The sequence below is a fragment of the Spermophilus citellus genome (genome assembly GCF_964194105.1).
Source record: "Spermophilus citellus genome assembly, chromosome: 4".
NCBI classification, from domain to species: domain Eukaryota; kingdom Metazoa; phylum Chordata; class Mammalia; order Rodentia; family Sciuridae; genus Spermophilus; species Spermophilus citellus.
In genome coordinates this window covers 55,162,940-55,183,845 of record NC_138185.1, presented here as the reverse complement: position 1 = coordinate 55,183,845, position 20,906 = coordinate 55,162,940, and the positions used below count along the sequence as shown (strand labels likewise).

General features: G+C 43.0%; 1 protein-coding gene and 1 pseudogene across 3 annotated transcripts in view; one reads left to right on the top strand and one right to left on the bottom strand.

Moving 5' to 3' along the window:
• The first annotated feature begins 1,420 nt into the window (after positions 1-1,420).
• Positions 1,421-2,015, top strand: LOC308646164 (high mobility group protein B1-like; annotated as a pseudogene). The gene has a single exon. The product of its transcript is annotated as a high mobility group protein B1-like (transcript).
• A 15,466-nt stretch (positions 2,016-17,481) lies between these two features.
• Positions 17,482-20,906, bottom strand: part of ADAMTS17 (ADAM metallopeptidase with thrombospondin type 1 motif 17) — a 366,835-nt gene continuing 363,410 nt past the window's right edge. For both annotated transcript variants that reach the window (XM_081292254.1, XM_081292253.1), the window contains one exon: positions 17,482-19,969. In XM_081292254.1, the coding sequence (XP_081148380.1) occupies positions 19,803-19,969 (167 nt within the window). In that variant the 3' untranslated portion in view covers positions 17,482-19,802. The remainder of the gene's footprint in view (positions 19,970-20,906) is intronic.

The window sequence follows — 20,906 nt, the reverse complement described above, 5'->3', positions numbered from 1 at the left end:
TAAACTTATGGGAATGAATTCTGTGAATAAAACTTTATTGTAGCAGCAGGCAGTGGGAAGGATTTGCAGGTGAGCCATAATTTGAAAAGCCCTGGCTTAGAGTCAGTGATCCCCAGGCAGATATGAGCAGGATGCAGAAGAGGAACAGGGATGGAGGGAAAACATGCTACCTGGAGGGGGAGCTGGGCTCTGTCCTGATGGCTCCGGGAGCCAGGGATGGGCTTTGAGCAGGGAAGCAGTACAGGTAGTCCCTGTTAGATAGTGGTCCGAAAGAGTCACTCTGGTTGTGTGGTGGCAACCAGCAGCAAGACTAGCCAGGAGACTACTGCCATGAGCCTTAGCCAACACTGTCCACTTGTATTGGGAAAGAAGGGGCAGGCTGGAGAGAATTTAAAAGACAGAATGACAAGATGGGGGATGTCCTGTCCATGGGCTGATGCTTAGATTTCTCAGATAAAAGTGGGTGGATCGTTGATATGAATAGGCTTGAGGGGGAGTTTGGCTTGAGAAATGACCCCTGTCAATTGTGGGAGAAGGAGGAAGCTAAGCTTCCCATGGTAGATTCTACAGGGACAGGAATAGGCAAACTAACCAGAAGTGAGGGCGGCTGCTCTTAGACTTTAAAGACCTTCCCTCATTTGCCTCTAGTGTCTGCTGCCACACTACAATTCTCTGGGGGTATCTGTCTTTTCTCTGCTTCTAAGATTTCTTCTTCATCGATGATTTTATAAATTTTACTATGTTGTGTGATGTAAGGATTTATTTCTAATTGTTTACTACAGTAGCCCCTCCACCCTTAATGGTTTTGCTGTCCGTGTTTTGTTATCTGAGGTCATTTGTGATCTGAAGATATTAAATGGGAAATTCTATAAATAATTCATAAGTTTTAATTAACTGTCACTCTGAGTAATGTGATGATAACTTGTACCATCCTGTTCCATTCTGCTCAGGATGCAAATCATTCCTTTGTCCAGCATATCCATGCCATATATGCTACTCACCCACTTGTCACTTAGTAGCAATCTAGGTTTTTGAATGGTATTTTGGGGTTTGTGTTCAAGTAACTCTTATTTTACTTAATAATGGCCCCAAACTGAAAGAGTAGTGATGTTGGTGTTTTGGATATGTTAAGGAAGCACTTTAAAGCTCCTGTTTAGGGCTGGGGTTGTGGCTCAGTGGTAGAGCACTCACCTGGCATGTTCAAGGCATTGGGTTTGATTCTCAGAACCACATAAAAATAATAAATAAATAAAGTATACAATTTGATATTTAAGAAAAAATAGAGTGGAGGCTGCGTCTGGCTCCCGCTCTCACAGCCATTGCAGTACATTGAGGTCCACAGAGACAGCTCGGGGGCAAGTGAGAGCCAGATGGGCACTGGGCGACTCTGTGCCTTGCTGAGGAAAATAACAAGGGCAAAGGAGATCCTAAGAAGCCTAGAGGCAAAATGTCATCATATGCATTTTTTGTGCAAACTTGCTGGGAGGAGCACAAGAAGAAGCACCCAGATGCTTCAGTCAACTTCTTAGAGTTTTCTAAGTGCTCAGAGATGGAAGACCATGTCTGCTAAAGAGAAAGGAAAATTTGAAGACATGACAAAGGCGGACAAGGCCCGTTATGAAAGAGAAATGAAAACCTATATCCCTCCTAAAGGGGAAACAAACAGGAAGTTCAAGGATCCCAATGCACCCAAGAGGCCTCTGTCGGCCTTCTTCTTGTTCTGTTCTGAGTATCACCCCAAAATCAAGGGAGGACACCCTGGCCTATCCATTGGTGATGCTGCAAAGAAACGGGGCGAGATGTGGAATCACATGGCTGCAGATAACAAGCAGACTTACGAAAAGAAAGCTGCCGTGCTGAAGGAAAAATACGAAAAGGATATTGCTGCCTACCGAGCTAAAGGAAAACCTGATGCAGCAAAAAAGGGAGTTGTCAAGGCTGAAAAAAGCAAGATACAGAAGGAAGAGGAGGAAGATGAGGAGGAAGATGATGAAGAGGATGATGATGATGAATAAGTTGGTTCTAGTGCAGTGTTTTTTTTTTTCTTGTCTATAAAGCATTTAACCCCCCAACTCACTCCCTTTAAGGAAAAAAATTGAAATGTAAGGCTGTGTAAGATTTGTTTTTAAACTACACAGTGTCTTTTTTTGTATAGTTAACACACTACCAAATGTGTCTTTAGAGAGCCCTGTCCTGGTGGTATTTTCAATAGCCACTAACCTTGCCTGGTACAGTATGGGGGTTGTAAATTGGCATGGAAATTGAAAGCAGGTTCTTATTGATGCACAGCACAAATTAGTTATATATGGGGATGGGTTTTTCATATATATAAATATATTTTTATCATAAGCATATATATTCAGATAGGTGCTGCAGCTTCTTTGGGAGCATCTATTTTTAACTGGGTGCACTGGGATCCTTGAACTTCCTGTTTGTTTCCTCTTTAGGAGGGATATAGGTTTTCATTTCTCTTTCATAACTGATGTAGCTTATACGAAATAATTGTTGTTCTATTAACTGAATACCACTCTGTAATTGCAAAAAAAAAAAAAAAAAGTGGCAGCTGATTTGTTGACATTCTGAATGCTTCTAAGTAGATATAATTTTTTTTAATTAAAAAAACTAAAAAAAAAGAAAGTGCTTCTTTAAAGTGAAAAGCTGAAAGTTCTCAGTAAGGAAAAAATATGCTGAGGTTGGCATATATTATGCCATAGGGCAACCCTCAGTAAATATAAAGGGGTGGAGATGATAATACCATGCATTTTATCTGATCATAATGCAATGAAACTGGAAATCAATGATAAAAGAAGGAAGGAAAAATCCTACATCACATGGAAAATGAACAATATGTTACTGAATGATCAATGGGTTACAGAAGACATAAAGGAGGAAATCAAAAAATTCTTAGAGATAAATGAAAATACAGACACAACATATCGGAATCTATGGGACACAATGAAAGCAGTTTTAAGAGGAAAATTCATCGCCTGGTGGTCATTCCTCAAAAAAAGAAAAAAACAACAAATGAGCTCACACTTCATCTCAAAGCCCTAGAAAAGGAAGAGCAAAACAACAGCAAATGTAGCAGAAGGCAAGAAATAATTAAAATCAGAGCAGAAATCAATGAAATTGAAACAAAAAAAACTATTGAAAAAATTAACAAAACTAAAAGTTGGTTCTTCGAAAAAATAAATAAGATCGACAGACCTTTAGCCATGCTAACGAAGAGGAGAACTCAAATTACTAACATACGAGATGAAAAAGGCAATATCACAACAGATGCTACAGAAATACAGAAGACAATTAGAAATTATTTTGAAAACCTATATTCCAATAAAATAGAAGATAGTGAAGACATCGATAAATTTCTTAAATCATATGATTTGCCCAGACTGAGTCAGGAGAATACACACAATTTGAACAGACCAATATCAATGGATGAAATTGAAGAAGCCGTCAAAAGACTACCAACCAAGAAAAGCCCAGGACCGGATGGGTATACAGCGGAGTTTTACAAAACCTTTAAAGAAGAATTAATACCAATACTTTTCAAGTTATTTCAGGAAATAGAAAAAGAGGGAGCTCTTCCAAATTCATTCTATGAGGCCAACATCACCCTGATTCCGAAACCAGACAAAGACACCTCAAAGAAAGAAAACTACAGACCAATATCTCTAATGAACCTAGATGCAAAAATCCTCAATAAAATTCTGGCGAACCGAATACAAAAACACATCAAAAAAATTGTGCACCATGATCAAGTAGGATTCATCCCTGGGATGCAAGGATGGTTCAATATACGGAAATCAATAAATGTTATTCACCACATCAATAGACTTAAAGATAAGAACCATATGATCATCTCGATAGACGCAGAGAAAGCATTCGACAAAGTACAGCATCCCTTTATGTTCAAAACATTAGAAAAACTAGGGATAACAGGAACTTACCTTGACATTGTAAAAGCTATCTATGCTAAGCCTCAGGCTAGCATCATTCTGAATGGACAAAAGTTAAAGGCATTCCCTCTAAAATCCGGAACAAGACAGGGATGCCCTCTATCACCACTTCTATTCAATATAGTTCTCGAAACACTGGCCAGAGCAATTAGACAGACGAAATAAATTAAAGGCATAAAAATTGAAAAGAAGAACTTAAATTATCACTATTTGCAGATGACATGATTCTATACCTAGAAGACCCAAAAGGGTCTACAAAGAAACTACTAGAACTAATAAATGAATTCGGCAAAGTGGCAGGATATAAAATCAACACGCATAAATCAAAGGCATTTCTGTATATCAGCTACAAAACTTCTGAAACGGAAATGAGGAAAAACACTCCATTCACAATATCCTCAAAAAAAAAAAAAAATACTTGGGAATCAACCTAACAAAAGAGGTGAAAGATTTATACAATGAAAATTACAGAACCCTAAAGAGAGAAGTAGAAGAAGATCTTAGAAGATGGAAAAATATACCCTGTTCATGGATAGGCAGAACTAACATCATCAAAATAGCGATATTACCAAAAGTTCTCCATAGGTTTAACGCAATGCCAATCAAAATCCCAATGGCATTTCTTGTAGAAATAGATAAAGCAATCATGAAATTCATATGGAAAAATAAAAGACCCAGAATAGCAAAAGCAATTCTAGGGGCTGGGGATGTGGCTCAAGCGGTAGCGCGCTCGCCTCGCATGCGTGCGGCCCGGGTTCGATCCTCAGCACCACATACCAACAAAGATGTTGTGTCCGCCGAGAACTAAAAAATAAATATTAAAAATTCTCTCTCTCTCCCCTCTCTCTCCTCTCTCACTCTCTCTTTAAAAAAAAAAAAAAAGCAATTCTAAACAGGAAGTGTAATCAGGCGGTATAGCGATACCAGATTTCAAACTATATTACAGAGCAATAGTGACAAAAACAGCATGGTACTGGTACCAAAACAGGCGGGTGGACCAATGGTACAGAATAGAGGACACAGAGACTAATCCACAAAGTTACAACTATCTTATATTTGATAAAGGGGCTAAAAGCATGCAATGGAGGAAGGATAGCATCTTCAACAAATGGTGTTGGGAAAACTGGAAATCCATATGCAACAAAATGAAACTGAATCCCTTTCTCTCGCCATGCACAAAAGTTAACTCAAAATGGATCAAGGAGCTTGATATCAAATCAGAGACTCTGCGTCTGATAGAAGAAAAAGTTGGCTCCGATCTACATATTGTGGGGTCAGGCTCCAAATTCCTTAGTAGGACACCCATAGCACAAGAGTTAATAACAAGAATCAACAAATGGGACTTACTTAAACTAAAAAGTTTTTTTCTCAGCAAGAGAAACAATAAGAGAGGTAAATAGGGAGCCTACATCCTGGGAACAAATTTTTACTCCTCACACTTCAGATAGAGCCCTAATATCCAGAGTATACAAAGAACTCAAAAAATTAGACTATAAGATAACAAATAACCCAATCAACAAATGGGCCAAGGACCTGAACAGACACTTCTCAGAGAAGGATATACAATCAATCAACAAGTACATGAAAAAATGCTCACCATCTCTAGCAGTCAGAGAAATGCAAATCAAAACCACCCTAAGATACCATCTCACTCCAGTAAGATTGGCAACCACTATGAAGTCAAACAACAACAAGTGCTGGCGAGGATGTGGAGAAAAGGGTACACTTGTACATTGCTGGTGGGACTGCAAATTGGTGCGGCCAATTTGGAAAGCAGTTTGGAGATTCCTGGGAAAGATGGGAATGGAACCACCATTTGACCCTGCTGTTGCCCTTCTCGGATTATTCCCTGAAGACCTTAAAAGAGCATGCTACAGGGATACTGCCACATCGATGTTCATAGCAGCACAATTCACAATAGCTAGACTGTGGAACCAACCCAGATGCCCTTCAATAGATGAATGGATAAAAAAATGTGGCATCTATACACAATGGAGTACTATGTAGCAATAAAAAATGACAAAATCATAGAATTTGCAGGGAAATGGATGGCACTAGAGCAGATTATGCTTAGTGAAGCTAGCCAATCCCTAAAAAACAAATACCAAATGTCTTCTTTGATATAATGAGAGCAACTATGAACAGAGCAGGGAGGAAGAGCAGGAAGAAAAGATTAACATTAAACAGACATGAGATGGGAGGGAAAGGGAGAGAAAAGGGAAATTTCATGGAAATGAAGGGAGACCCTCATTGCTATACAAAATTACATATAAGAGGTTGTGAGGGGAATGGGAAAATAAACAAGGAGAGAAATGAATTATAGTAGATGGGGTAGAGAGAGAAGATGTGAGGGAAGGGGAGGGGGGATGATAGTAGGGGATAGGAAAAGTAGCAGAATACAACAATTACTAATAGGGCATTATGTAAAATTGTGGATGTGTAACCGACGTGATTCTGTAATCTGCATTTGGGGTAAAATTGGGGGTTCATAACCCACTTCAATCTAATGTATGAAATATGATATGTCAAGAGCTTTGTAATGTTGTGAACAACCAATAAAAAAAATATGCTGAGGTTGGTAAGATATATGATATTATTATAATAGTTATGTTTTATTATTATTGTTAATGTCTTCCTGTGCCTAATTTATCAACTAAACCTATCCTAGGTATGTATGTATAGGAAAAAACACAATATAGATAGAATATGATGCTATCATTGGCTTCAGGCATCCACTGAGGTTCTTAGAATGTACTCCTTAAAGGGTACGACTATATGGGTAGTCCCTTTTATTTAAAGACTCATGTCTTTAATTCCTGGACATCCTTAGCCATTGTCTCTTTAAATACGACTCTTGTCATCTCTTTAAGTATTGTCTCTGGAGTAGCTATTAGACAAAAGTGGATACCTTTCAAATTTCCTATGCTTTTTATTATCTCCACTTTCATTATTTGAAAAGTTACATTGTCTCTACTGTCATCTTAATAAAATGTTTCACCATTATCTTTTGATTCATGAATTCTCTGATTCCTTTATCACTAGAATTTATCCAGTGTTTTGCTTTTTGCTTTTGTAAAAAATTTTTTTGAGAGAGAGAATTTTTAATATTTTTTAGTTTTTAGTAGATACAACAACTTTGTCTGTGGTGCTGAGGATTGAACCCGGGCCGCACACATGCCAGGCGAGCGCGCTACCCCTTGAGCCACATCCCCAGCCCTAATTTTTGCTTTTTAATGACTTTGCCAATTTTGAGTTTTCTAGTTGGTATTTTTCCTACCTACTTTTAAAAAATGATTTTTCTGTTCTTTTAAAATACATGTTTCCCCTTTAAACATCCTATAATACAATGAAAGTTCAGTTCATAGATGCAACTGGCGGTGTGCAGACAGATAACGTCTGTCCACTATGACTAGTCAGTTTGGTCTGGAGAAAGAAAACTATTCAGGACTGTTCAATGTGGTTTGACTTGTCAATATATTGGAGAGCAATGGCAATGTCACTATGCAGTGTTAGAGGCACAAAGTTCATTTGAGGGTACTTAGGAGTGAGGCATTCAAACTTTGAGAGCTTGGCTTTGCTGAGTACAACAGATCAGAAAGACAGCAGATCTGATTTCTCCTTGGGCAGAGGTTTGTTTATCCTGAATTCAGAGCCAACAGCCCTATTAGTTTTGAACTGACTTAAATATTTTTCCACATTTGGGCAGAACCATTTATTTGCCAGGACAAGGGTACAATAACATATTGTTATGACTCTCCCAGGCTAGGGAGCTGTTCATTATTCATCCTTCATCTCTCCACCCTACATCTACTGTGCCACTCAATAAAGTTTATTGATTTATATTGTAAAGTGGATGGCTAATATATGAGTCATGATATAACGAATTCTTATTTATTATAAGCCTATATATTCAGATAGGTGCTGCAGCTTCTTTGGGAGCATCTATTCTAACTGAGCATGTGGCTATTGCTCCAAAGGTTGCAGGGACCCTGTGGAAATTGCTCCAGGGCCACTATATAAGCTATAGTCAATTGGCCCATGTTAACACTTGGTCATGCATCCTATGTATGCATTGTACACACATGAAAGTACATACAATATAAAAATGCAGTATTATAATGTAATATGTGTGGATGTATTATATGCTTATTTTGTAAAAGAAAACATTACAAAGACCATTAACACATTAAACCAACCCCACTGCAACATCCACCATACTCTCTTCCTTTCACTGAATCCCAATTGAATAAAATGATGTTTGGCTTCCACTGAGCTTTCAAAATCTGTCAGTATTTGATAGGTCAACAGTTATAATCGTATGTTGACTTTGCAATATACTATTTTAACGATGTGTTAATACATAGCGATCCTTGGACAGAACTTCCAGAATTGCTGCTTTATTACTATCAACTGGCATGTTAAAACTAACCTCAGTGGTGCAAAAGCCAATTGCTAGATATATATCATCAGCCAAAAGATTGTTGGACGTGTGACTGGCACACAAAAATAAGCTGGAAGTGAGCACTCAGAGACTTCTAAAACTTCTAAAGAACAGCTAGTTTTGCAAGGATCCTGGGTGAGCAGTTGGAGAGTGAATTTTTAAAGGGTACTTGTTAGTGTAAAGGCGTGGTAGAACACAGCCCCCAGAGCACTTCCCCACTCACTGGAGACCAATGAGTAGGCCCTCAGTGAAAGTTTCTGCATCTACAGAGAGGCCAGAGTCAGGAGTGGATAATCATCTTAAATAGCAGAAGGTAGGGAGAAAGTGGAACTCGGGAAAAGACAGAAGGAGAGGTAAATGTGGGGAGGGAGATAAAGAATAAATAAGGAACAAAAATGGGATGGAGAGTAAGATATCAAGAACTCAATCATAAAAGAGAATTTTGGAGAAAGGAGGGGGGATCTGTTGGAAGTTGATTCAGGGACACTTTCCCTTCCCTGATCCCTGTTTAAACCACATTCACGTCTGTATGCATAGCTTGAAGTGTTGGTGTATATAAGAACTGGGTGGATCATAAGGCAGTCCCAGTATGGGCTGACACCCTGATGGCTCAGCCAGAAAGGTGTTTTGCCTTGGCTAACTAGGCTCTATCTAGCAAGGTCCTTGATGGGTTCTTTACCTTTTTTCCTACTATGCGATGGATTCCCCCAGTCCTGAGTGTTTAGTCTATTCCAAGGGAAATCCATCCCAGTGTTCTACTGAGAAATTCCAGGAGGAAAATCTCATTTCTTGGTCATTTTTGAATTCTGTCCCTTGGAATGGTGAAGCTTCTTGGGCTCTGGATGGGGCTGTTTTCAGAGGAGGGCTTCAATGCCAGAAGGAAGAGTTCACAATGCACACGGGAGTGAGCATAGTCCCTGCTCAAGGGAATCTCACAGTGAGCAACTCTATCAGGCTGGCTCCCAGCCAGGCCTGTGGACTTGTTCTGACAGCATCATGAGCCATATAGGCTTAAAGCTGTTGGTCTAGAAGAATCTGACGGTGGCATTGCAGCAAGCTGTACAAAGATCCTCACCAAGCCATGGACTTGTTCTGTCTGCCAAGTCCCTCGTGAGTCTCCTGTCCAGTAGATAAAATAAAGAGGAGAGAAAACGGCATCTAGATTACTATGGCAACCTCCTGAAAACACCTATCTGTAATGTATGGAGAATTTGAAAAAAAAACCACTTTTTTTATTGACTTAAAGCTGATGGCCCAAATATTTGTATCAAAATTCAAGGTATAAGCTGGTCCCCCATCAACTTTAGAGTAAAGTTTTATTACGTAGTACAAACATCTTTCATTTACCTGAAAACAGCATAAAAGATAGAAATTGGAACTAACAGAGGGCAAGCATGTTTGTTTGTTGTGTGTATGTGGCACTCCAGGGGACCAGTGAGAGACAGAGGAAAAAGACATGATTGCTGCCCCCGTGGAACTTACTTTTCAAATGGGAAAACGGACAATGCACACATAAACTAGAATTATCTCAGCATTTTTGCTTTTTTATGACAAGCACTGCAGAAGGGATAGAGATGGCAGCCATGCATGAGAAGCCACACTGGATAGAGTACTCAGGAACATCTGTCCTAGGAGTAATAATCCAGGTAGGACATGAAGGATGCAGGGAAATGGGCCATGGTAAGAACTGCAGAGTGGATGGGAGCATTGCAAACAGTGGGAATGACAGCTGCAAAGGCCCAAATATTGGGAGAAAGTGGAAGTGTCACAGGGTAGAAGCATGTGACTGGTACTATGTGTAGGAAAAATAGGGAGGGAGATGAGGGTGGCAGGGGCAAGAGGGTCACAGGGCCCAGGAGGTCTTGGAAGGTTTGAAGCAAGAGAATGTCATTTATGTTTTTAATGGTGTTTTCTGTTTTTATTATGATTTATGTTTTCAAATATTATCCTCTCTAGGGTATGCAGAATGTATGGGAGGGAGTCAGGAAATACTATGGTCCTAATGCCCCCGTGTCCCCTCAAAATTCACATATTGACATTCAATCCTCTGTGTAGTAGTACTGGGAGGTGGAGCATCTGGGAGAAAATTAGGTTATGAAGGCGGGGCCCTCACAAGTGGAATTAGTGCCCTTTTTAATAAAGGAGGTCTAAAAATGTTTCTTTTGCCCTTCTACAGGATGAAGATGAAGTTAGGCAGCATCTATGAAGCGGAGGCATCCTCATCAGACATCTTGATCTCTGATTTTCCAGGCTCCAGAACTGTGAGCAATAAATTAATATTGCTTATAAATTATGAAGTATTTGGTTGGAGTGGCCCTCACTGGCTAAGACAGGAAGCTACATTGGGGTTGCAGTGAGAAGTCTGACTCAAGGCACAGTGGTGGTAGAAAGATAGGGAGAAGTGAACTGATGACAGAAATTAGTTGGAGGCAGAACCAAAAGTATCCATGACTGATTTGGTCTGGGGACAGAAAAAGAAACTGAGAAAACAAGGATGACTTAAAGCTTTGGATGTCATGTATTAGCTGCTATAGTGGTACATTTGTTGATTGGAGGAAACCTCTGGGAGGAAAAAAGGGAGGAACTTTGGAATGTAATTTTGTAAAAATCTGTATTTGAGGCATGTAGTGGATGCTGTGATGTGCTACGCTCAGCCCCTTTCAGGAGTGAGGCACTTATTCCCCATATGTCAGAAGTGGTGGCTTCCCAGTGGGTCTGTCTCCAGGCACTGCCCTCAGCATTGCCGTTAGGGAGTGGTCTCTCAAGATTACACCCGTTCCCATGATATACAGAGGCTCACCCCTGGCCTCCATTTGGGGCAGCTCTAAAGGGCCATTCTAGCCCCACAGTTCCCTGTAGTATGGGATGAGCCAATTTCAGACTTCTCCACTTCTCCATGCCAATCCTGTTCTCCAGCTCCACCAAAGCGTCCTCAAGGGCTCTGAGTGATCCTCCTGTGCACAAACCCTCCCTCTTGGAGAATGGTTGCTGAGAACCAAACTAAGGTAGTTGTCAGGAATGGTCTTAGTAAGCAGACCCTAAAATGGGATTTAGAATCTATTACCTGCCACTTGGATGCAAGGACTCCAGCAGAAGAGCGAGGCCCCTGGTACCTGTACAGGCAGTGGTGAAGCTTTCACTGATGGCACCATAGCTCATTTGAAAGATGCAGAGAAACAAATAATAAAGCAATGAAATACAACTGCCAATTTTAGGGATGCATTAGAGAACTTAATTGCTGCTAATTAACTAACAATTAAAGATGAAGTGGAAAAACCAGGGAGCTTTCTTGGCATCATAAAAGGCATCCTCTTAGAGTTGAAGGGCAGAAAAAGCTAAGTTGAGGCTAGGCTTTAATGTAATGGTGACAGAAGCTGAAGGAAGGTTGACTTCTCAGCCCCAGTAGGTGGACTACTGCTGGTCAGGCCCCTGATTTGGAAAGAATGTGACTCAGAGATTAGAATGGGAATATTGAGTTCAATGACCTAAAAAATGGGAAATCCCACATTTTCTGGAATCTTCCCATTCTGCAGAAGTGGTGCTCTCTCTTACATACTGATGCTATCACTGCTCCTTTGCTTAAAGGGCACACGGATGCCTCTGCCTTGCAAGATATATAAGCCCCTTGGAATTAGTCTCCTCCTACCCCCCATCCATACCACCAGATGGACAAACCAAGTCACAGTGTAACACAGCTGAAGAAGGAAAGGAACTTGTTTCCAAAGGATCAGCAGGACCTGGCAAAAAATGTACCTGAAGATATCAAGAGAGTTTTATGGGACCATATTTGAAGGCACCAGATCAACAACATGGAATATAAAGGTGGATGGGGCATGTCTGTGGTGATGGGAGCATTCTCCATGGATTGAACCCTGGAAGGATGCTGGGAGACACACGGTTCATTGAGGAAAGTGATAGATATGGGAAGGAAAGTAGAAGTTGTATGGTGAGTGGTGGGAAAAGGGATCAAAAGGCTCGGAGGATGGACCTGCTAGGATGGACTCCAGACTCTGTTCCCCAGATGGCCTTTGGAATAGATTTCCTGAAGGAATAAGAAAGTCCTAGAGAGAGGGCACCAGTATTGTGGAGAAGTCCAATCGTAGCTGTCTTCTGTAGGTCATGGCTGATTGTGGAAAAGGCTGTTACAGAACTGTGCTCCCTGATAGCAATAGGGTTAATAGGAATACCAAATAATAGAGACCAGAGAGTAGTTCTGAATAATCAGAAACAGGATGGTCTAATAATTAAAATGAGTGGCAAGGTCAGATTATCAGAAGGGAATGTCCTGATTTATAGATAGCCTTGGAGATAAAACCATCTATTAGGGCAACATAAATGGGCAACCAACAAGGGTATGACAACTTAAGATAAAAGAGGATACATGATCACAAGAGAAACCATATCCTAAAAACAAGTCATGATACATTGTTCAATTTCCATTCTAAGCCAGCTTTAATGTAAATCTGTGGATTGCAGGAGAGGCTGGGGATCAGGAAGAAGGTATGAAATGATACCCTCAGTCTACCTTTAAAGGGACTTTCTATCACTTACTTGGTGGTAATGTACACAGGATTGTTGCACACAGGATCCAATCTGACATTGATATACAGAACCCAGAATGACACAATGGTCCTCCTTTTGAAATGATTGGGGATGGGGTTCAAGTAATTGGGTCCTGGTCTATATTTGGTTCATAGTGGATCCATGAAGCTACCCAGCGATAATTTCCTCTGTCTCTGAATGTATAGTTAGAATGCATGAACTTGGTCCTTGGACTGTGGTGTAAAGCACTGTTGTAGTGGTGAAGGTCAAACAGAAGCCTGTGAAACTGACTCCATCCCCAGGTAAGAGAGTAACTTGATTGTGATATTGCAATCCAGTGAAAATGGCATATTTTAATGTCATACTTAAAAACCTAAAAATACACTCTATAATGTCCCTGTGACTTTCCCATGAAATTCATCAGTCTGGTCCTTAGAAAAGTCACTGATAACGGTGAACTAGATGTGGGATTGTTGCTAGAGTGTATGGGCTTGGTTCAGATGTAAGGACTAAGGCCATTGACTGTGGAATATGTTCTTTTGCATCCCTTCCAGAATGGGAGAGCAGAGCGGTTCATGTTCACAAGAGACACAACAGTATCCACTTACATCCTCCCCAGGGCTAATGTTAGCTCTCCCACTCTGTTATGAAGTAGCATGAAATGGCCTGGACTGTAACACCCTCCACAGACTCCACAGGGATCCTGCATCTGTGGCCTCATGCAAGACACACCAGATGGGCGAGAAGTGGCAAGTAAATTGCAGTCTGTAGTGAGACACACACACTGAAGAGAGTGGGAGATGAATCCTACAAAGAGCTTAAGACCCATTATTTGGGTGAAGTTTTTTAGGAGTCCAGTGGTCTGGGGCATGTTACCATATCCTCTCCAAGAGGAGGGACACTTACTTGTTTAATCTTCCCCTTCTGTTAAGAATGAAAGACAAGCCAAATTCTCTTTAGGTTTTGGGGGTGGTCCAAGGAGAATCATACCTGGCAGTAGAACTGAATTTAAATGGAGCTGGTAACAAGTGCCAGGCTGGACTTAAAACTGTTAGGGACAGTGAGTGCTATGTGTTTCCACTTTCCTTCCTCTTTAAATCGAGTGTGCCTAACGCAGCTATCAGATGCCCCTACTACCATTTTCTCTTGGGTGTCTAGGTGGGAGGAAAAAGAAGTTTCTCTTTAGCTCCTAGATCTGGAGAGAGAATGCAAAAGGACTGAACCTAGCAACTACACTGGCAGAGGCTCTTGCATATCTGATTTAGATGACACAATCCTGGACCTCAAGCCTCAACCAGACACAGAAATAAGGTTGCGACTTCAGAAGTGGAATGGGGGAGGGGTAGTGTATTCTGTATGTTCCTGGGGTGTAATGATTAATTTAATGTGTCACCTTGCCTGGACAATAAGATGCCCAGATAACTGGTACATTATTATGTCTGGGTGCGTCTATGAGAGTGTTTTCAGAAGAGATTAACATCTGAATCAGCAGACTGAACAAAGAAGAGTGCCCTCACCAGTGTGGGCAGTAGTACCCAATCCACTGAGGACCTAACTAGGACAAAAGGGTGGATGGAGGAGGGTGAATTCTCTTTCTTCTAGAGTTGGGATATCCATCTTCTCCTGTCCTCAGATGCTCCTGGTTCTTTCTTCAGCTTGCTTGGTTCCCAGGCTTTTAGAGTCGGAATGAATTATGCCAAGCAGTTTTCCAGGTTGCAGATGGCAGATTATGGGCCTGCATGATCATGCATGCCAATTCCAGTAATAAATCTCTTCAGTATCTCTGTATATGTATATTCAACTGTCTGTTCCCCTGGAGAACTCTAACTTATATAGGATGTCTGTGTGTGCGTGAATCTTTCAAAAATGGCCACAAGTCATTTCCCAACCTACCTGCTCTTCCAGAATCCCCCCGAGAGGTGGGCTCTGTCCCTTTACCTTAACTTGTGGGTCTCTGAGGCTGCCTCACTGTTCAAGCAGGCGGGATTATGCTGTGTGAACTGCGAGCTGTCCTATGAAGTGATGCTGCTCTCCTGAGCGTCCCTGTGCTTTCTCTAAGGTTGTTTGCCACTGAAGCCCCACCACCCTGCTGCAGGAGGCTCCTGGGAGAGTCCTAGATGAGAATCTTCCAGCTGATATCAGCTGCCACATCTATGCGTATGTGAGCTTTCTGTCGAGTCCAGTCTCTACTTGTCCTTGGAACCACCCCAGGGATGAGCTGTCCTCACTGAGCCCTTGCCCAAATTACAGATTTGGGACAACTCTGAAGGGCCATCCCAATCCTAGAGCTTCCTGTGGGATTGACCAACCTTGTGAAGAGTCGTGAATGAATTTCCAGGGTCAGGGTCAAAGATGCACATTTAGGAGAGACTTGAATGAACATGGTTTTAAAAGTCCTGGGTAAAATGGGTGAGGTGATCTAGGGAGAAAGTCTAGAGAGAAAATGTGTAGGGCTCTTCTCCAGGTACTCCATCACCTGGAAAGCTGGTGGGAAAAGGGAGCCAGGAAAGATGAAGATGAGAAAAGTCATGGGCCTGTGTCTTCTCCACAGAGGAGAAGACAAGCTGAAGGGGAGGGCTGCTGAGAGCCAGCGAGGAGGAGATTAATATGTCTGCAGTCTGATCCTGTGACGTCATTGGTGACCTGTCAAGAACAGTGTCACATCAGTTCATATTCTGGGCAAAAACCAGAGGCCAGAAAGCAAATGACAGCAAGAAATGGGAGGCAGAAAGCAGAGCTCTGTGTGGGTTACGTGAAGGTGCAAGGCTGCTCCCATGGTCAGTGAAGAAGGCAGATTTGTGTCCAGAAGCAGAAACACGAGGGCTCTCGCTGAGACCTTTTGCAGAGGGAGAGTGGCCCCTGGAAACAATTCCAGCCCAGGCCTGGTAGTCTGTGTCCAGAAGGTCAGTCAATAAACCCCCAAAGGAAGGCCAGACCTTTCCTTTCTTGGAGGTTCTACTGTCTTCACTCATTCCCTTTTATGTGGTTCTCTGGGCTTATCCGCAGCAGGGATTGGGGTCCCCAGTAGGTTTTTTGTATTCTTGGCAGTTCTAGGAGGTGCTGGGGCTCTAATTGAAACCCATTCAACATTTGCTGATGGGAGCATGCGGATCTCATCTAACAACATAAAATACAGGTTTTCTAGTGCTGTGGTTGGAAGGTGGTTTGTACCCTCGAACCCATGCATTAAATCCATTCCCCAAAGTCATATGTTAACATCATTACCAAGGTAGAACCTTAATCTAACTATGGTGTTTAGAGATGGGGCCTTTAGGAAGTGATTAGGATTTGATAGGGTCACTGGATGGAGCCCCCATGATTGATTCCCCCATGAAGAAGAGGGAGTGAGATAAGAGACACAGATTCACTCTGTTTCCCTCATCATGTGAGGCCCTGTACCACCTCAGGTCTCTGCCAGCAAAAGACCATTACCAAATGTGGCCCCTTGACCTTGGAACTTCAGAACCGTGAGCCAAAATGAACCTTTTTTCTTTATAGAGTTACCTGCATTAAGTACTTCATTACAGTCATGAAAATGGATTAATATACCTGGCAACCAGGGGCTGTGGGGAGTTTGCTTAACAAATTATTTGGTGAAATTTCTGGGTGCTGCTTCAACTTTAGTAATGGATTGTCTCTAAGTTCTTACTGGGAGAGCATTTTCTCCTGATCCCATTAGGAGATGAAATACCCCTCCTTCCACCCCAGCTGTGACATTAATGCTCCGTGTCTTGTCTAGATGGGTTCCAAATGGCTGCTGCTGTCCCAGTTGTGGGAGTGTGCCTTTTCTGTGTCCCCAGTCCTGGGAGGCAGGAAGGGTCAGGATCAGCCTCATACCTGCTGGAGGAGGGGAGCCAGTGGGGCTGGCAGCAGAGATAAGGGGTGGCAGGAGGTGGGCTAAGAATTGGGGAACCTAGCCCGAGGGAGAAGGCCTGGGTTGTATCATGACCAGGGCCCGCACTCTGTTGGAGGTTCCTGCAGCAAGGGTCACTTACTCCCATACTGAATGTCTTGCTTGGCCAGCAATGTGGCTGATCCACTTCAGAAGCACAGATTCAACACAGTTGCCAGACCTTCATATCCCCACCCAGGGTTTTGCAACCACACAGGGTGAGGCCCAGGACTGAATGATTTGTTAGCACTTGCTCAGAAAGACACAGCCACCTACCAGACTTGCATTTACCAGAAACCTCTGACTCCAACCACACTTGAGGCCAGCAGGCTGAGGCTCCCTGCAGCCAAGTCCCAGGTAGGCCAGCTGACCAGTATAGAAGTAAAGGACACAGCCCCACCCCCTATGCTCTCCCCACCCCCAAGCCCTCGAGGACTGGCTTTCGTCTTTTACTTCACAGTCAGTGTAAAACTTTTACAGAAAAACATTTTATTACACGTGTTCAACTTGCTTCCAATGAAATGATTAATTTTTCATGTATAACGGCAACCAATGTTTGTCTTTTTTTCCCCCCCAAAACCAGCACCAAAAAATTAAACAATACCGTGGGTACAGTACGTAATGTAAGTTAACTAATGGAAAATATATACATTTGACTTTGAAATGAAAAAAAAAGAGCAATGATATTATTGCCATTGAGGATCTTTTCCTCTGTTCTGATCACTTCAAGCCATGGTCAACTGAGAGGGTTTCATTTTGCACCAAGAAGAATAGCACCGTGAGACCGTGAGACTCTAGTTAGTAACACATCTGTGCCACCACAAAGGTACAGTACTTGAGTGACAGTGCAGGGTATTGTTAACACAGAAACATCACTATGGTACTCAGAGCTTGTCTCCTACAAAGTGGAACAAGAATGTCATGATGGTGACATGGCTGATGCCATTAAACCGAAGGTGGGCTGGTGGATTTCGGAGTGACAGCACCAGCCTAAGCTGCAAGGGCTCAGGAACACACTGACCCTGGGGAATTAGTGGGGTGTTCAATAATAACCGAATTGATCATTTCATTCTGAGGGTATGGGGCTTTTGCCAGGGGAGTCTTCAGCATGACCCGGAGGCAGTTCAGAGGCACCAGGCAAAGTGAGTACCAGCACATGCTCAGTCTGCTTGCCCCCATTCTGCTTCTTGATTCCAAAAGGCAAATGTCTTTTGGTGAATTAACAGTGCATTTTGGACTAGGGGAAGATAGTGCCACCTCAAGCTCTCCAGCATTTGAGGGTTTTGTGGAAATGGGCTCAGGGGAGTCTGCTGGTGGCCAGGCCTGAGCTGGGAAAGCACAGTGTTTTGCACAGGCCCTGGAGTGGTGATTGACGGGTCACTTAATCCATCCTGACATTCTCTCATTTAAGCACCTAGGGAGTTTTCTCCACACTTTTCATTGATTCAAGTGGAACTGAATATACTTCCGGCCATCCCTACCACTTCTCTGCTAGGGGACAGTAAAAATAAAAAAACAAAAACAAAACAGCACCAATAAATCAAGCACTTGAAGTTGATCTGTGGAAATTGGCCCAAGTGAGATCCTCTGTCTGAACTCAGGGAGGAGAAGGGACTTTCTCAAGGTTAAGTTTCAACATAAGCACCCATGAGACATAGCCACCAAGTTGGTGAGCACAACAGGCCGCCTGGGACAGCCAGGGTCCTACCATAAGGTGTGCTCTCAAAGAGGCCATTCTGGGTGACAAAACAGCTCTGTGGCAAAAGGTGAGGGGACTGTGAAGAAGGCCTTCTGCAAGGTGATGATGGTTCCATGAGGCCTAGTGTGCTTCCACTGGTCATGGCACACCAAGCTTGAGAAACCCGACCCAAGGAAGCAGTTAGGCCTTACTCTGCAGATCCCAGGCCTGAACTGCATCCTCAGAGGTCTTAAATGTAATCTTTACTTCAGATACAAGGCCAAGGTCCAATACAAGGCCACTGGGCTGTTGGGCAGTGCTGCAGCAGCTAAAGGTGCAAAGCTCTGCTAAGTGCCTGCTAGAGTGGACGCCCCGAGGAGCGGGAAGGCCACATGCCCTGACAAGCTGTGCTGAGCCCACCTGTATGCTAGGAAGTAGAACTCATTGCCCCGATTGGCATGTGTCCTGTTTCACGACACCTTGCAGAAAGGTACTTCTATTGCCCTACGTGGTGGGCAGCAGAGCTCGAAAAAGTAGATGCTTCCCCAGACCCAGCCCTTCAGAATGTCCTCCCCACGTGGGCATTGTGCAGAGCTACGTACGCTGGCCTCCTTGTTGGTCTATGCAGAGTTAAACTCTCAGGAATAAAACTTCCAAGGCAAGGCCCAGGGTTTTGAGACTATGTTCTCAGAGATGATGGGCAGAGAGGCCAAATTCCATCCTTGTGTTATCTGGAAGGTTGATTAAGAAATGTGGGCTCCAGATCAGCCAGTAGAGGTTTGTCTGCATCTGTCCTTCCATACAGCATGTTGCTGGCTTTCAGAATAAAACCTCTTCTAAGTATGGTGTATCATTTTCAGAATGTACCCCTCCCCAAACCCCACAGTACAACAGGCATTGGGTATTCAGTGTCAAAAGAAAGCCAGGACAGAAGCACTGAATGGTGTTTCTCTCTCGGCAACTGTCTGCCAGAGGTGTTCCCCTTTGAAGTACACGGAACCTTAGAAATAATAATTATGTGACTCATGCCCATTGTTTTTCCTTACTGTAGAAAGCCATCCAGTGGCTGTTAATAATATATTAAACAAAAGCACTAACGGCAATGTCAAGTCCACTCTTAAGTTCTATGCAACTGAATTTTGGGGGTGGCCTTGTTGGGGGAGCCGAGGTGTGCTTCGGGGAGTCCTGGCCATGGGGCTGGTTTGCTTTTGGGAAGGTGGGCATTTTGCTCATTCAAATGCCAGGTTTCGGAGCTCGAGTGTGAATGCTGAGCAACTGCTGAGCTGTGTGTCATGAGCTTGGCGGAGAAGGCGGCTGGCGCATCTTGTTCGCGTAGAAGTCTCTACATGTCTGGCAGCAGCGCTGGTACCACCGCATGTCCTGGCAGAGGTTCTTTTCCCGGATGACCCGGCAGTACACCGTCCACTGGTCCCGTGTGCATTTGTATGTCAGAGCGGCTAAGGTGACAATGGGAAGAGAGGGCACTTAGAGGAAATTGAGATGGTCCGTGCTCTGACAGTGTTGGGCTCCCTCACCCTTGTGCACCCACTAGCCTTGAGAGACTCGTGAAACTAAGCCCTTGCCAGGGGCACTGTAGATGCCACTTTCTGCTACAAAGGACACATCCGTATGTCCAACACAACTGCTTGGCTGAGTGTGGTAATCTGGCTGCCCGTTTAGGGAGAGACCAGAGGACACTCTGCTCCTGAGCATGGTAGCACTGTTATTTTGTGGCACAGCATACCATTACTGTTGACATTTAGAAGACAAGGGGAATGCAGCAGTGGACTTTGAAGGACCCACAAATACAAGAGGTCAGAGTACAAACAAATGACCCAAATATCCCTCAGGGTACTATGGAGAGAGAGCCCTGCTCAGAGGAGGTCCTTGGAGGATACCAACCAGGCTTAGGCTGGCAAAAGCCACGAGTCACTTTTGTGATCTCAAAGTCCCTCCCTGCCCAAACCCAAATGGAGCTGCTCAGAAAGCCCCTTCTTTTGGGTGGAATTTTCATGTTGGAAATATATTTGGCAGGAATATATTTCTCAGGATTTTTTTTTATCCAGAAACTGTTGAGTCATAAGATCAATATCAAATGTTCTTCCTCTTATCCCACCACGAGCTTGGTATATGGGACAGGTAGAGGACCAGGTTCTGGGCCCCAAACTTTTTACACAAAACCTGTTTGTTCTCCATAGTGTCTCTGCATCTTGGGCTTCACTCGGGAGCATCCCCCATGGACATCATGAGGGCCTCCTGAATCTTTCATTTCCAGGACAAAGCATCTCCTTCAGCCCTGTCACGCCTAGGAATCCTGATACCTTTAAGGACTATGTTTAAGACTCCAGTTAGCAAATGTCTCTTGACAGTGAAATTCTCTGAATCCTCCTACAT